Source organism: Poeciliopsis prolifica, unplaced genomic scaffold, assembly GCF_027474105.1.
Source record: "Poeciliopsis prolifica strain line A6 unplaced genomic scaffold, Auburn_PproV2 SCAFFOLD011, whole genome shotgun sequence".
NCBI classification, from domain to species: domain Eukaryota; kingdom Metazoa; phylum Chordata; class Actinopteri; order Cyprinodontiformes; family Poeciliidae; genus Poeciliopsis; species Poeciliopsis prolifica.
Genome location: NW_026562386.1, coordinates 8,087,437 through 8,098,469, shown reverse-complemented (window position 1 = coordinate 8,098,469; position 11,033 = coordinate 8,087,437). Strand labels below are relative to the sequence as shown.

The 11,033-nt window shown below is 36.8% G+C and overlaps 1 protein-coding gene across 1 annotated transcript; it reads right to left on the bottom strand.

The window, feature by feature from the left end:
* Nucleotides 1-974: 974 nt before the first annotated feature.
* Nucleotides 975-6,972, bottom strand: lrrc28 (leucine rich repeat containing 28). The gene is made up of 10 exons (XM_055036539.1): nt 6,814-6,972; nt 5,642-5,883; nt 5,506-5,546; nt 5,379-5,416; nt 5,151-5,288; nt 3,965-4,171; nt 3,777-3,879; nt 3,120-3,298; nt 2,208-2,367; nt 975-2,087 (listed from the first exon to the last, which is right to left on the bottom strand). The coding sequence occupies exons 2-10, from the start codon at nt 5,807-5,809 to the stop codon at nt 2,018-2,020; spliced, it is 1,104 nt and encodes a 367-aa protein (XP_054892514.1). The 5' UTR covers nt 5,810-5,883; nt 6,814-6,972; the 3' UTR covers nt 975-2,017.
* Nucleotides 6,973-11,033: the final 4,061 nt, after the last annotated feature.

Below are 11,033 nucleotides of genomic sequence, written 5' to 3'. Positions count from 1 at the left end.
AAGAGATCCCTCCCAAGTGATGAGTACAATAAATCTCACTTAATTGTCATTGATTAAATGAAGACTGATTTGTGTCCTTGGGTCCGAGGCACAATCATGCACAGCACAGTGCACAACAACAGCAATCTTTGAGCTAAAACTAACTTTTGGTGTGCGAAATAGAGGATTAACTTATAAACATATTCCAAAACAGCTCAAGACTAATTGTCCACATACAACATTTATACAAATGTTTTAGGATCATTATGTTTAGGTCAATACTTCTACTTTGTTTCTACGTACATATATGCACTAAACAGATATGCACATTTTGTTCCAAAGCAAAACAAAGATAAAATTAGATACATTTTTTCCCTCCAGCTAGATTAGATTAGCAACTTTTTACAATCCAAAGAGCCATTTCTGCCCAGAAAAAAAACACCAAAATGTTTAGAGCCACAAATCTTTACACGATTCAGCAGGAATTTGGTTGCTAGTCTATAAAGAACCCGATTTTGTTTATACCTTTATTATTTTATCCAAATAAATAATAATAAATATATTTATTACCAGAAATTCTAAAAGCTATTGTGGAAGGAAACATTTGTGGCAACAGAGCCACAGGTTGCATTTCTCTGTGCTGGAGAAATTATGTCAAGAGATCTGCTGAGAAAAGATTTAGTGTCAATATTTTACCATGCATGTAAAGAGCAGCAGAGCCCACAGACTTGGAAATATTTTTTGTGTCAAAAATGAGAAATTATTTTAATATTAAGAACCTGAGCCTGTGTGTTTGTCTTTCTTGGAAAGTGTGGTGTGCATACATATTAGAATCAATACATTCAGCTTTCACTGTAGTTAGGGCTGATGTGTGTCTACCTCTTGAGCGTTTGCTCAAAGTAAGCAGGAAGACGAGGAAAGAGTCAAGCTTCTCTACGATGATGAAATGTAAATTCTCACAGATCAGATCAAATAACAGCCAAATTCACTCAAAGTCAAAGGTCAAACAACATTTACTGCCAAAACAAACAACAAATATGAATTTCACAACATCCAAGTGTCAGTGCAGCCAGTCACTCAGTTTTCACCAAAAACTGAATTTAAAATGTGTGTGGAGTAGAAATAACTAGAATTCCGTTTTATTTAATTTGTATTTTTTTCATATGTTGTGTTAGCTTTCTGGTTCATGTGAGTTTTGTCAAAATTAGATATCTTACTGTTCTAGTTGGTGGAAGGAAACTGTTTCCTAGATGATAACTTTTAAAAACTTGATGCAACAAATAAAGCCATAAGAAATTCTGCAACTTGTGCAACAAATGAAGAACCAGTGGGAAGAAAAAACATTTAAAGGGAACAGTTTGGTCTTCTAACTTTAACTGGCTTTTTCTTTTCTTTTGGACACTGTAATTTTGAGTATGAATGTAACATTGCACCTTATATTTGGATACACGACTTCTGCACTGAGACCTGAGTATTTACATTCTGTTGGGTAACTGAACAAAGCCTTATACTCGCTGTTTTAAAATGACACATCAAACATAAATTTAAATAACAACCTTCAAATATTCTTGAGAACACACAGCATTTGGTTATACTTCATAAAGAAATAAATGTGCCTGTACAGGAAACTTTGTGAAAAATGACTCAAAACTTTCACAAAAATCCAAATGTTTTCTCTAAAAAGTGCTTGGATGTGAGTGGGGGGGTGTTGTAGTTACCTCAGATCCAACCCGATTCGTGATGGAGGACACTGATCCCTCCCCAACCACAGACACACAAGAATATTCTACTTCTCGGCAGTTAGATACAAGATCATCATGAGCGCTTTGAGTCTTTGTTCAAAGAGCTGTAGTGTTACCAGAGTAGTAGTATGTCTGTCGGTCACAAGGCAAGAGGTTTCTGTGTGGTTCTTTTTGTTGTAATGATGAACAGAGTTCCTGCACAGGGCGCCTCCGATGCTCAGAGCCTCGTCACAAATGAGTGAGTATAATCTGTTTCCATCATGAGCGCGGACAGATCGCAAAAAAGGGAAGTGATGTCACCCCTGCAGATCAAAGGTCCGGAGGCAGCGACTGGAGCAGCAGTAGGCCACAAAACTCACAGTTGTTCTGCAGAGGAAGAGGCAGAAATGCAGACAAGAAGAAAGTCTAATTAAAAACATTTATCCTGAAGATAAGACAGGGACAGTACTGGGACAGAAGAGGAAAGAAGGGGACGTTAGTTCTGACCTGCGGTGGACTCCGGCCAGCGCCGTGTCACGCAGAGGGAAAAGCTTGGGATAGATGATGGTGAACATGGCTTGGCTGCAGCGGTGACAGTGACCCAGAGGGAACTGCAGCAGGTCCAGCAGGCTCTTTGGGAGGATGATGGGAGGCAGCAAGTTCAGGCCTGAAAATACAACACGGGACAGATTAAAACGTGGTAACAGACAGTCAATTATTTTATTCATGAACAAATTTGTCTAGCTAGGGATCAATAGCTTGAACACTTGCATACATATTTTAACATATTTCTTCACTTTATTGTATTTGTTTTATTTTTCTGGGACTTTTCCTAATCTGGGACTAATGAAGTACATCTGACTTAAGAGCTTTTTTAAAATATCTTTTATGGGGATTTATGAGTGACCCATACAAAGTAGCACATAATTATGATGTGGAAGGAAAAAAAAAACTTTTTTCACACATAGAAATCTGAAAAGTGTGATGTGAATTTATACTTTGCCCTTTTTTACCCAACTTTAATGCAGTTTAGATAGTAATTCAGTGGGATAACATTACTGAGAACACATTTAACTAATACAAATATTATTTGTTAGACAGATCTGCTTAAACAGAATCACCTAAAGGAGCTGGTTATAGAGCCAAGAAGTTTTTCATCTCAATTTCATGAACAAATGGTGATGAGTCACTTTTATGATGAAACTGCTTTCATGGATTTGTCAAAAAAGACTGAATGTTAGGCAATTAAACTCCTTCCCAAAGGACAGCAAGAAGTTTAATGAAAATATAAACACATTTAGAAACTGAGGTCAGGCAGAAAATCTGAACATGTTTAAGATTTTTTTCAAACTGAAATTACCAAAAGACTCATTTTTCAGACTGCAAAAACCATATAGGCTAGTTACAGCCTGCCCCCACCTGCTGGGCGGTGATGGTAGATGCGATGCATAGTCCTCATAGCCAGCTCTTCCAGCGGAACCACGTTATCCGTCTGCGAACCAATCACCTTCACTTCAGCCGGCAGCCCCACCAGAGCCTCAGTCAGTACCTCACCCATGCTGCTGCCCCCCTCCAGAGCCTGAGATGACGAGCCACACCTGCGCACAACACAGATAAAGTTGTTACCTGAGTGAGCAGCTGTACTTCAGGAAGCTTGAAGTGATAATTACCATTACATCATGCCAAAAAGTGCAGACTGCACATTTGATATGCATGTGTTTGGGAGGTTTGCGCTGTATTAAACACCAGAAATATAACATCATTGACTTAGAAGTTTATTCTTTGAAATATGAGAAAGATGTTGACCAAACTACCTTGTGTAGATCTTTTTTTTTCAGACTAAAAAGGTTGAAGTGAAATGAAAACTCAATTTCTCCACAAGCAATCATTGATATTTTTGCTTGTTGGCTGATGGTGTCACACTAAACACTCTTGTATGCATCAAAATTGCTTTAATGTCAGAATTTTTTGTTATTTCACTTCAGCTTAGTGATTTTAACTGTTATCCAAGTAAGCCAACTACACCCAGTTGAAAGACTCTTCTGAAATAATTGTTGTCAGTGTAAATGATGTTACCCGCTGCAACCGATGACCTTGTTGTACAGGTAGGAGGGAAGGCCTTTCAGATCCACGTTGTTATCTACAAACACAAACTGCAGCTCTCGGGATCTGCCCAGATCTATAAAATATGCAGACGATTAACGATGCATCGCTCATGACATTCAGATCACTGCAGTCAATCGTAGACACAGCACCATACTGACCGAGTGGTAGGAAGGTTAGCCGATTGGCCGCCATGGAGAGCTGGTTGAGGCGGTGCAGCCAGCAGAGCTGGCGGGGAACATGACTCAGAAGGTTGTGGTCCACTGTGAGGTTCTGCAGGGAAAGGCAGCGGTACAGGCGGTCTGGAAGAGACATCAGCTGGTTCATAGCCAAGTCGAGGGTCTCCAGGTCCTGCAGATCACCAATCTCTGAGTGAAAAATAACAAATGTTAGCTTCGGAAGCATTAATATTAGGAGAACAAAGTGGTTATTTGGGACTTTAAAGTTTAAAACAAAGTACACCTTAAAAACAAAGGACTACACTAAAAATCTCTTGAGACCAAAAATAGCCATATATAATATGTGAGAGTGTACAATAACTGCTGAAGATTAACATTATGACAAAACATGAGCTTATGGGCGGTGGACAACTTCATTCTACAGTTTAGCTGAAGAGCTCAGATGCCATCTGCTGGCAAACTGAGGATTTACACCTAGGTGGTAGACAAGGACATGGGATTCAACAGCACAGATGTTCCCAAAAGTTTTGAACTTACACAAATTAATACTTTAGACTTCCCATGATAAGTGTGTTAAATAAGTGGGTTGTCACCTATGGAGACTTTTCTCAACATTGGCAGAAGGAGAGTGTGAATGCACATAAATATAAAATGAAGCAGAACCTTACCAGACAACAGAATCATACCAAGAATGGCAGCAAAAAGTTCAAAGTTGGACAAGAAAAAACTGATTTCAAGTTTCCTTCTTTGGAATTCTTCTGATTGGTTGAAACAAATACTAACTAATTTGTCAAGAAAACAATTGAGTACTATGATGAATTTGTACAACAGTTAAATATCTTGATATCATTTAGAGATTTTGAATAGAGTGGATTCAAAACATCAACTTCTTTCACTCTTCACCTCTTCATAACATTTTTTTTTAAAAATCAGCCTGAAACAGAACTTTCCTAATTCTTTCTGCAGGAAGTTGACTGCGAAGTGTATAAAACATAGAATGGCAAAACAAATACACCTACCGTTAGACAATGCAGCTCTCACTACTTTCTATTTTTGCAGTATAAACATTCAGACCATGAAATTCCCCTACATTTTTGGTCCAGTTAATAAAAGAATGTTGTATTTTAAATTGATATTTGTTTGTAAATGTAAAACTAATAATATTTACCTGGTGGAAGGCATTTGAGTTGATTATTGGACAGTCTAAGGTGTCGCAAAGACCTCAGACGTCCAATCTCTGGGCAGAGCATCTGGAGGGCATTATTGCTCAGGTCCAGTGACTGCAGTCGTGCCAGGTTTCCAATAGCTGGATATCAAAAGATTAGTTAGTAGTTACATCTAATATACTTTTCTTTTGGAACAATGGCACAATTGCATGGTCATACTGCAGTCCCACCTTCAGGAATAATGACAATGTTGTTTGAGTGCAGGTACCTTGAATCAAATACAGAATGTGGTTTATATTAAATATTTAATTTTAACAAAAATATTAAAATATCTGAGCAATTTACAAGAGCACTTACAATTCTATAAGATTTGGGAGCTTCTGAGCAAGATTATCAGGCTGATAACAAAAGACAAAAGCAGAAATTATACGTGATCTTTCAGGAACAAAACGTCAGTCATTCATGAGTGTTTTTTTTTTTAATCTGAGGATACCAGTGAAGTCAGCGAGTTTCTCTTCATGTACAATCTCTCCAGAAACTGTAGTCCTTCATCTTTTAGCAGCTCTACAGGAAAAATGTTCAGGTTTTTATAGTTCAGGAACAGGTTTTTGTGACGCTCCTGCTTGGCCATGAATATAGTCTCGTGGAGTTCAGTTGCCATTTCTCAGGAAAGCTCTCCCCTCCTGGATGAAGGACACTTGGCAATGCCTGAATCTCCTATGGCATCACTGTTTCCTGAAAGTCAACAAACATGACAGGCTCATCTCAATAAACTAGAATCTCTTCAAGTTAATTTTGTGCTCAAAATGTGAAACCCATACAAAATATTGATGAATTATATAATATTATATAAATACAGTACACTATGTCCCGATCTATCGGAAGGGAAGAGGTTGTAGAGTTTTTATAAGGCTTCGGGATTCCAGCAAACCACGATGAAACTTTATGGAAAATATTTTCTGGACTAGCATAAGCAAAAAAACATAACTTTTGGGAAGGTGTGTCTGATAATATTAAACATCAAGTGTAACAAAATAGGTTAAGTTTTCACATTATATCAACACAAAAAACAACTCCGCTTAAAATCTAGCCATCTGTGCAACAAATTCAAATAATATAATTTTCATTTTGAAATGAAATGCTGAAATAAAAGCAATTTTAGATGCTATTCAAATTCGCTGAGAGGCACCTGCACATTACTCTTGTGAGTAATGTCACTCACAGCTGTCAAACTCCAGTCCTGGAGGGTCACTGCCCTGCAATTTTTAGATGTGCTTCTGCTGCAGCACACCTGAATAGAATAATTAGGTCATTAGCAGGCCTCTGCACAAGAAGTAGGTAACTAAGTCATTTCATTCCAGTATTTTGTACCTGTGGCACATCTAAAAACTGCAGGATGTGGCCCTTGAGGACTGGAATTCGACACCCCTGCCATCGAAAAGCATGCAGTAATGTGGCCAGATTGCATTTTATGTTTGTAGTCGTTTTGAGTAAGAGCCACGAGTATCTATAAGGCTAAACAGAGCAACAAAAGGTTAATGATGCATGTAGGACCTGCCTGCTGTTCCCCTTTTTAGCACAAACAAGTCAGATCTGTGACCTGCAATAGCCACTTTGCTAATTGGTGACTAGCAGAACATAAAGTTTAAAACAAAAATAATGTACCTTAGTAACGGGAGACCACAGTCAGCACTAGACACTGTAACTGGCCTCCAGCGTCTCGTCATCTCTCGGAAGAAAGCTGTGAGCCCTGGAAGAGCTAAATATCCGAATAAGAAGCTCCAGGTTAGCAACAATCATATGTCGTAAACAACCTGCGTCACTGCATAGATTCTTCTCTCTTTCATTTCAAGGCCGAGATGGCACCGCTGGGGTTTTGCTGCCCCCAACTGGTAAGTAACCGAACTGCACTACAAAGAGTGGTTGGAAAGCGGCAACGTATATACCACTTTACAAGAAACCTCAACTTATCTTATCGGGATTTTAAGTAATAGAGCAATACAAAGTAGTAAGGTATGCATCTATGTTCAACCTCATTAAGTCAATATTTGCAATTAATGCTGTCTTTTGTGATGGGACTCACTCCACTATTCACATCTCGAGGCTGAAACTATTGTCCATTTCTCTTTGAAAATCAGCCTAAGCTCAGTCAGATCAGACAGAGAGCATATGTGAATATCAATTTTTATATCTAGCCAAATATTTTTTTTTCATTGAATATATTGTTGTGGGAAACTTATCAGTTAACATCTGCTTGGAAATAATTTTTTTTCACAACACTATGTACTGACTGACTAGGGCTTTCTAAGACAATAATTTACTTTGATCTATACTATTTCTCTGTAGTTCTGGCTGCATGTGTTAAGGTTATGTTTTTTGAAGCCTTAAAGCTTTATCCTTCTTATCAGCTCTGGTCTGGTTTGCCATTCATGATGGAGAAAAGCATCTTCACAGTATGATGCTGCAACCATTGGGTGTTCACCATGGCAATAGTGAGTTCAAGGGCATTTTGTCTATGATCTAACATATGAGGCCGTTTGTTCTAATGTGTGAGGATGTTTTCCAGAGACCTGGTGCCAGGTTAATGGAGTTTAAAACCAATGATTTTCCTGCTGATGGATTCTCCCAGGTAGTATGCTAAAGCATCCATCGGCTATATTTATTGTAAGGAGGATGGTGTCTACCTCCAGCAATCTCCGGGTATCCTGAACAGGTCTACCATTTGTCAATGTAAAATAGTTCAAACGGGATCAAATGAAGACATGCCGCACAAGTTGCATACATTTTTTTAATTCATCTTAAATTTTGTGTAGAAAAAAAAAAAGAACAAGGAAATAGACATTCTCTTTTCCTTCAGCCAATCATTTTATCCCAGTAATATATTGATAAGAAAAAAAATCTTACAACAGCATGTACAAAAGAAAAACCAAAATGCAACATCAGTCCAAACAATCGGTTTAACAGAAATCCAGGACTTGGAAGGCTATCAATAACTTACATATTTTAAAATAAATGTAACAAACTGTCAATGTAACATATTATATATATATATATATATATATATATATATATATATATATATATATATATATATATATATATAAAAAGTGAGGGATGAGTTGGGAAGAGAAACAAAAACTTGATTGTTTTTATCTGAGGTGTTCCAGTGGCAACAGGAAGAAAAACATTAAAATGAAAAAGCTGGCAAAAATCAGACCACAAACAAACTGGCTGAGAAAGGACAGAACAGGAAGCTTGATAAAATATAGCGCAGGTCTGCTTTTAGATAAAGCGCGTTCTCATAGAGACATTTCTTCAACTTACAGTCATCAAATCATGGTGGGAACAGCTGCTGGGCAGAAAGAACCTACAACTTAGGAATATATAATGAAAGACAATGTAGTGTCATAGAGGAAAATGGTCCAGTGAAACCATCTCATACCTCAGGTTGCATTCCACTAAGGTTTCACTTGAATCAGCAAATACAAACCCCCAAAAAGAGCCTGTTAGCCAGCTGAAGCTCTCCCAATAAAGACAAAAAAATATCAGCAAAGATGCTGATATTTGTTCAGCATCTCCATATAAAAAGATCAAGTTCTCATAAAGAATGTTTGATGAGTCCAAACCCCAAGTCTGCTTCCACAATGGTTTGGTTTGTGGTTTGAATTTGACCTTTACACAGCACCCAGTGAGATCAAACAGCTGAGATGACATATTTTGTGTTTTATACAATAGATTGGACAAAACAAAAAGTGAGGTAGATGGATGGGTGAAGGATGCAATAACAAAGCCTTCTCCCAGAATATCAAAAGAACATAAAAATATGAGATCAAAACAAAAAGAAGGGGAAAAAAAACTCAAGGGGAGATTTGTACAGTGATTAACACTTCACACAAAAAAAACAAAACTAAAAATAAATAGCAGAAACATCTGGGAATTGAATTAAAACAAGGAAATAGTCTCAGAAGTCACTTCTGAGACTTCCATGTGGTCCTCGATTAAGATAGGTCAAAATTTTGATGCTCAAATGTGAAGAAAAGATTTTGTTTTTTCCAACAGAAGGGATTCATAGTGTATTTCTCTCATCAGTCCTTTATGGTCACAATATCTTTGTGTTATTGAAGCATTTCAAAAGAAAACTGATTGCTGCAGGTAAATTCAGTCCTATTTAGTCACACAAATCTTCAACAAACACAAACGTTTACAAAATATTGAAAAAGAAATTTCAACACATGGATGCCCACATATTTCAAAAAAAGCTTTTGATCGAGAGGCAAGTGAAGTGATCCAGTCGAAATGCAATATAAAGAAATAAAAGAAAATGGGCTTTTTGCTTTTGAGACTGCAAATTAACTCAACAGAAACACTGACAAAAAGTAGAAGGAAATTATCAGAAAATGGGGAACCAAAAATTTACTTTACATCATTTGAAATGTGTAGGACATGAAAAAAAAGATGTAAGGGGTAAAACAAAGTTTCCACCTTTATTAGAAAATGTAATTGTTTGGTGCACATTCTGTTTATCTGCTCGCTATCTGTCATCATTTTCTAGCTTCTTTATAACTTCTGACAAATCAGAGAAATCAGAGATAACCCATTAAGAACAGAGATGTTTCACTGTGAAACACTAAATAGTAATTGAACTGTTTCACATGTTTAAACAAAGTGAACTAAAGTGAATCTTTGTGTCTATAAACAGGGCTTAAAAAGCTACTCAGTTAGCCCAATTAGCTCCAGGAAAAGAAAAATGCTCTTAATATTAAACCTCTTGCTTTTGAAATAAGATGAAATATCCATTTTGTACTAATATGTGAGCAACTTTTACCACAACAGGAGGAATTTACAAGGTGCTTTTACGGCTTACATTTAGTTTGTAAGCTATTTCTTGCTGGCTGCAATTTATCCACTGCTGAAATTAACACAAAATTGCTAGTTTTATGTCAAAAGAAGTCCAATCTATGTCTAGGGTTCCTGAAAATGCACATTTCAGAATTAGAAATGTTGGATATATACATACACTGAAGTGCAATCCAGTTGCTTCTCAGTCAGTGACATAAAAACCTTTTGCTGATCCAGACTACGTATCAATGCATTTTAAGGATGTTTAGTTTGGTAAAAGCTAGTTCTGATGAAAGTCTCAAGAGTTTGAATAAATGCTGCTTGATGAAATAGAACGCAGCTACTTTCTGCACAAATTATAAATGTGCCTACTTGAAGAGAGTCTGAATACATTCCTCCAAAAAGGATATTTTTCTTTGCCAAATTCAGATAACTTTGCTCACAATATTGTACTATATTTTAAAACTTTTGATGGTTTTCCTACTTTTTGTCAGTGTTTTGGTGGCAAACAACTTGACCAAGGACAAATCACAAGATTGAGACCAAGAAACATCTTGTTACATACTGTGGCCATAAACATCGCTTTCATACTGACAAAACAAACTGACATAGAATTACAAGCACAAGGTAGGATGTCTCTGGATAACAGCAGCACAAAAAAGGAAAAAGAAAAAAATAGGGGAGCAGAAAAGGATTTAGCTTTTCTCTTTCACCTGAGATTTTATTTGGGACACCAGGCTTGTGAATCTGATGGTGAAAGCACAAGAAAACATGGATGCCCTCTAGAGGGATGCAAAGAAGATACAGGTCTTTAATGCAAGGCAAGTTATTATACCTCTTATTCAATTACAGAAAGAAAATATCTTCATAAACAATAAAACAATGACAAGCATAAAAAAAAGAAACTGGAGTGAAAATGTTCTGAGCTGAAAACCAACCTGAAGAAGTCTCTCTCACTCCCTCTATATATATATATATATATATATATATATATATATATATATATATATATATATATATATATATATATATATATAATCACACAA

What these genes read in the sequence shown, in the direction of transcription:
- lrrc28 (XM_055036539.1), bottom strand. Translation starts at nt 5,809, where the DNA reads ATGGCAACTGAACTCCACGAGACTATATTCATGGCCAAGCAGGAGCGT. An exon ending in GAAACTCGCTGACTTCACTG is followed by an intron (nt 5,547 to 5,641) that starts GTATCCTCAGAT and finishes TTTTGTTATCAG; the next exon opens with CCTGATAATCTTGCTCAGAA. An exon ending in CTACCATCACCGCCCAGCAG is followed by an intron (nt 2,368 to 3,119) that starts GTGGGGGCAGGC and finishes TTGTATTTTCAG; the next exon opens with GCCTGAACTTGCTGCCTCCC.